Raw genomic sequence first — 6,000 nt, 5'->3', positions numbered from 1 at the left:
AATGCTGAAAGAAATATAAGAAAACTATGACACCGTAAGATGGCCCTGAGAAATAGCCGAGCGACCCCAGGCTGCAGCGGTCCCTCCAGTGAGTTGATAGCCTAAGTTCCCTGCTAAAGAGCTCCCAGGGTCAGCGAAGTCGACAGAGCGACCGGTCCCTATGGCAGACGTAGGCCGAACTGCGCACTGGGAAATGTAGTTCCATGGGGAAGGGACGGAGTGGCGGGAGCCGCACACGCGCACTAAGAGCTCAGGGCAACAAAGACGGCGGCGTGTGCGCACGCGCCTGAGAAAGACTCGGGAGGGCGTGCGCGTACGCGTGCGCGCCCGGCCGCGGTTCTGAGCTACCGAGCGGCTGAGAGGACAGAGAGGGAGGGGCAGGAGCTACCGACCGCAGGAGGAGGAGAAGGGGTTGTGCTCCTGGCCGAGCAAGGAGAAAGGGGCGGGGCTGGAGAGCAGCGCGCCGGGGTGCCGAGCTCCTGGGACCGGCGGGCGCGTGGGGGTCTGTGGCCCTTGCCGTCCCAGTGGCCGCCGCCGTCGCTTGGCTGCCGTCGGTCTGCGGGAGGCGGGTTATGGCGGCGGCGGCAGTGGGAGCTGTGAATGAGTTCTCCGGGTGGACGAGGGAAGAAGAAAGGCTCCGGCGGCCCCAGCAGCCCGGTGCCTCCCAGGCCTCCGCCCCACTGCCTGGCCCCCTCCCGCCCCGCCCCAAGGCCGGCCCCTTCGCCCCAATCGCCGCATAAGCGAAACCTGTACTACTTCTCCTACCCGCTGTTCGTAGCCTTCGCGCTGCTGCGTTTGGTCGCCTTCCACCTGGGGCTCCTCTTCGTGTGGCTCTGCCAGCGCTTCTCCCGCGCCCTCATGGCCGCCAAGAGGAGCTCCGGGGCCGCGCCGGCGCCGGCCTCGGCCTCGCCCCCGGCGCCAGTGCCAGGCGGGGAGGCCGAGCGCGTCCGAGCCTTCCACAAGCAGGCCTTCGAGTATATCTCCGTTGCTTTGCGCATCGATGAGGACGAGAAAGGTAACTGGGGGCCTGGGGGGAGGGGGCGGCGGCGCCGGGAAGAAAGCGGTGGGGTCGACGAGGGAGGGCAACACCTGCGTCCCTTTCCTGCGGGAGCCGGCGGTGCTCCTCCGTAATTGATCTGCCCAGTGAGACTGCTTCCTCAGGTTAGACCCTCATCCTCCACGATTCTCGGTTAAACACCTCTCTTCTCTCAGGCACCCTAGCCGGTGACTTTGTTTCAGACACTAGCCTACACCTACACTTCTGCATGACCCAAGTCCCTATGAGACACCCAGACGTGCTGGTGACAGTGACAGTTGTCCTAGAGTGACCACACAGATCCTTTCTAGCGCTGTAAACAGTGAGTGGCTTCCTCTGAGCCAGGTTTTCCAAAAGGTTTTGATATCGAAGAAGCTGTGCCTTGTTATAGGCTTTTAGTGAAAGCAGAGTACTGTAGTGTCAGAAAAAAAGAACAAATGGTGACTCAGTTTTGAAAGGAACAGCTGCATATGATTACAGCTGAATTTGCACTATTTTTAAAAGTTTCATAACAGTCATTTTTATGAATGTAATGACTTCTAAGTATTTTTCAGTAAAGTTCTATTTTAGTATAAAACTTTTGCTCCTGGTTAATTTGATCTCATCTAAGTAAGTATTCCAAGGTAACCTCTAAATTTTTAAATTGAAATATTGAGTGAGGACTTCCCTTGTGGGGCAGTGGTTAAGAATCCGCCTGCCAATGCCGGGGACAGGGGTTTGAGCCCTGGTCCGGGAAGATCCCACATGCCGTGGAGCAACTAAGCCCATGCACCACAACTACTGAGCCTGCGCTCTAGAGCCTGCAAGCCACAACTACTGAAGCCTGCGCGCCTAGGGCTGGTGCTCCACAACAAAAGAAGCCACTGCAATGAGAAGGCTGCACTTGCAGCAATGAAGAAGACTCAATGCAGCCAAAAATAAATAAATAAATAAATATTTAAGAAATTGAGTGAATAGGATTAATTTATAATACCATTTTACAATAAAATTTAAAGATTTCTATTTCTGTATGAAAGCAAGGGTACTACATCCTTCAGATTTCTTTTAAGCTAACGTTTTTTAGTCTTTCTATAGGCTAGGCACGGTGTGCTCTTAGCTTTACATGTGTTACCTGTTTAGTCCTCAGAGTTACCCTGTGAGGTGAAGGTACTGTTAGTATCAGCATTTTACAGATGAACAAACTGAGGTTCAAAAGATTAAAGCAGGTCATTCCAAACCTATGCTAATTGCTAATGCCAATTTTTTTTATGGAGTTAGAAGGAGTCTTATAGCATTTTGAAAATCCCTCCTTTTGTCCCAACTCCAGTATGCTGAGATCTTCTTTTCCCTCTAACTACTCATTTTCATTGTCCATTAGTTTAAAAAAAAAAAAAAGCAATCTGCAGTTCATTTGTAGTGTCTCCACTACCAACTCCAGAAACTGTTCTAGAATGTCGGTTTTGTTGAAACTTATTTCCTTTGTGAGGCCTTGGACTGAGAAGTAGGATATAAGGAAAGAGGCAGGTATTCATGGGTTTTGGAGTGTAAGGACAGAGTGGAGGTTAAGAAGGTTGAAGAAAGGAGGCGTGGGGCTTCCCTGGTGGCGCCGTGGTTAAGAATCTGCCTGCCAATTCTGGGCACATGGGTTCAATCCCTGGCCTGGGAAGATCCCACAGGCTGTGGAGCAACTAAGCCCATGCGCCACAACTACTGAGCCTGTGCTCTAGACCCCATGCTCTGCAACAAGAGAAGCCACGACAATGAGAAGCCTGCGCACCACAATGAAGAGTAGCCCCCACTTGCCTCAACTAGAGAAAGCCTACGCGCAGCAACGAAGACCTAATGCAGCCAAAAATAAAAACAAATAAATAAATAAATTTATTTTAAAAAAAAAGGAGGCACATTTAAGAAAAGAATACCGGGCTTCCCTGGTGGCGCAGTGGTTGAGAGTCCGCCTGCTGATGCAGGGGACACGGGTTCGTGCCCCAGTCTGGGAAGATCCCATATGCCGCGGAGCAGCTGGGCCTGTGAGCCATGGCCGCTGAGCCTGCGCGTCCGGAGCCTGTGCTCCCAACGGGAGAGGCTACAACAGTGAGAGGCCCGCGTACCGCAAAAAAAAAGAGAAAAAAATACCATGTGTTTTGGGAGGGAAGTCTTTAATCGCTTCATTCTTTTCTTAATATATATTTAAAATATTTATTTATTTATTTTTGGCTGCGTTGGGTCTTTGTTGCTGCCTGTGGGCTTTTTCTAGTTGTGGCGAGTGCGGGCTGCTGTTTGTTGAGGTGCACAGGCTTCTCATTGCGGTGGCTTCTCTTGTTGCGGAGCACAGCCTGTAGGCGTGTGGGCTTCAGTAGTTTTGGCTTGCAGGCTCAGTAGTTGTGGTGCCCGGGCTTAGTTGCTCCGCGGCATGTGGGATCTTCCCGGACCAGGGCTCAAACCCCTGTCCCCGGCATTGGCAGGCGGATTCTTAACCACTGCGCCACCAGGGAACTCCATGTTGCTTCATTTTTTATCTCTAAGGAGCATCCACGATCTCCTAGGGAGGATGAAGAAGCATACCATTATCCCTTCCTAGAGAAGCACTGTTTTATTGCACTATTTTATTATAATAGAGTCCTTTGAAGTTTACTAATCTAGGTCAAAAGTTGTTTTAGAATAGAGGGAATATATTTAAGGGTAGATCAATTCCAGTAAATACAAGGAAATTTTGTTAACACTGGGTGATGGGAGTTGGGAGGTAGCATAAGAGGTCAAGGAAAACTTAGGTATTAAAAAAAAGGATCCTGGACTCTTAGATTTAAAGAGAAATCAGTTCCATGTGAGGGGTAAGTAATGGAAGTGGAATTCAGACCTTGGGTTTCATGCTGGTGACTTATCTTTGGGTATCACATATATACCTCTATCTATTATATTTAATTCCTCTTAAAATATTTACTGTAAATATTTTCAGCAATCTCTGTACCACGTATTTCACTCTCAGCTGATAATGTTTCTATTCAAAGGTTTTGCTTTATTTATACAGTTAGTTTATAAAGTGGACAGCAGAACAGGCAATGATAACTCTAGTTTGAATTCTACAACTGATGCATTATATGAGAAAATAAATTAGATCAAACCGAAACAAATTAGTTATATTAATTTTCCTTTGACAGTGAAGTAAAACTGAGTTTACGTTGTCGTGGTTCTCTTCTATCTCAAATTTTTCCTTTAGCATATTGAAAATTTTTTTACTTTACCTTTAATTCAGTGGTTGCTGGAGTTCACATTTGAAGTCTATTTGCCTCTCAGCCATCCTTGACAATACAGAACTTAATTTCAGAAGAATTTTATTCTCCCTCTTTCCTACTGCATCAAAATACATACGAACAAATTGAAATGAATTGGATAGTGTTCAAAGGTTTCCTAACTCTGTAGTTAGCCCCAAACCATTAAGGGGCTAGTAATGTCATGCAGTCCCTTTCTGTTAAAAACTTGACGTAGCTTCTAAATATACTGAAAGCCACTTTATTTCATCAGGTGAAGTGGGCTATTTCAGACTGTAGTGATATTAGTTAATTGACACATTTGGTGCCTTCAAATAATAAAGGCCAAATTAAATCTTATTTTAACAAGGTAATAAATGTGGTTTATAAGGTGGCTGTTTATTTTGAATTTTATTCTTTTTTATGGCATACTCAACTTTGACACTGAATTTTCATAAAGGCCTAAATTTATCTGAAACCAAGCAATTTTAAAAAAAAATAAATTTATTTTTTCTCTGCGTGTGGGCTTTCTCTAGTTGCGGCAAGCGGGGGCTACTCTTTGTTGCGGTGTGCGGGCTTCTCATTGCGGTGCCTTCTCTTGTTGCAGAGCACGGGCTCCAGGTGTGCGGTTTTCAGTAGTTGTGGCACATGGGCTCAGTAATTGTGCCTTGCGGGCTCTAGAGTGCAGGCTCAGTAGTTGTGGCGCACGGGCTTAGTTGCTCCACGCCATGTGGGATCTTCCCGGACCAGGGCTCGAACCCATGTCGCCTGTATTGGCAGGCGGATTCTTAACCACTGCGCCACCAGGGAAGCCCCTGTTTGTTTTATATGAAGCAGGTTCTCTGTCTTTTAATTCCAAGGGCCCCTTGGAATACTTGGGGGAGGAGAGAAGGTTGTAATAGTGGTTCTTTGGATTAACCAGAACATGACCTAACATGCTTTGGGTGGCTCCTGCTGATAGACAAGCCTGGGGTCTCCTGAGTAATACAGTGGTGCAGGTTCTTCAGGTGTGGCTCAGTTACCTCAAGTGTGTAGGACTTGACAGACAGTAAGGGCCCAATGTATTGTATGAAAGAGAGAGAGCCAGTTTCTCAGGATAAGATAGGGCTGCAGCATCTGGCATCAAAGATAGAAGTTATCTAAATAAAATCCTTTTTTATTTATTCCTAGTCAGTTTATATTTAAAATGGAAGGTTTTTAAAAAAATTAATTACCATGTACTATAATGTCATATAATCCAATGTAGTACTTTATTTAAAACACACAAAATACTTGCTTATCCACATCTATTTTCAGAAGGTGGAGCTAGAGATTAGAAATGAGAAGTATCAGATTTGGTATACTTTCTTTTATTCCTAAAAACTATTAGATACCATTTTGAAAGGATTGATTTCAGACAATTTTCTTGTGCCTAATTTCTGCTTTAAATGATTAGAACAAGGAAAGAATTATTCTGATGGATGGACATTCTGATAATATCATACTTTTCCCAGAGAATAACATTATTTTTTATTAAATAAACAATAAACACTTTATATTTCTCTTCAAGAATATTTAGTGGCATTTGCACTAAAGAGACAAAAAGGCAGCCACTTTTACGAACTTCATTCCTTGTTCTGTTTTTAGCTGATTTTTATTGCAGTTTATATTCTTCCTAGTACAGAATACAGTTGAACTGTATAAAACTCACGTGGTAACTAGATTCCTAAGATTATTGTTAGTCATCCTGATGACAATTAA

At 45.7% G+C, this 6,000-nt stretch overlaps 1 protein-coding gene across 2 annotated transcripts in view; it reads left to right on the top strand.

Annotated features, from left to right (window-relative positions):
- Positions 1-375: 375 nt before the first annotated feature.
- SPAST (spastin) overlaps positions 376-6,000 on the top strand; it is a 64,155-nt gene continuing 58,530 nt past the window's right edge. Inside the window, exon 1 of one of the 2 annotated variants that reach the window (XM_060026866.1) lies at positions 376-1,015. In XM_060026866.1, coding sequence (XP_059882849.1) covers positions 601-1,015 — 415 coding nt within the window. In that variant the 5' untranslated portion in view covers positions 376-600. The remainder of the gene's footprint in view (positions 1,016-6,000) is intronic. The other variant, XM_060026865.1, reaches the window with a different exon arrangement.

The sequence above is a fragment of the Delphinus delphis genome, chromosome 12, assembly GCF_949987515.2.
Source record: "Delphinus delphis chromosome 12, mDelDel1.2, whole genome shotgun sequence".
NCBI lineage: Eukaryota > Metazoa > Chordata > Mammalia > Artiodactyla > Delphinidae > Delphinus > Delphinus delphis.
Note: the sequence above shows the minus strand (reverse complement) of the source record. Positions and strands in the feature narration are given on the sequence as shown.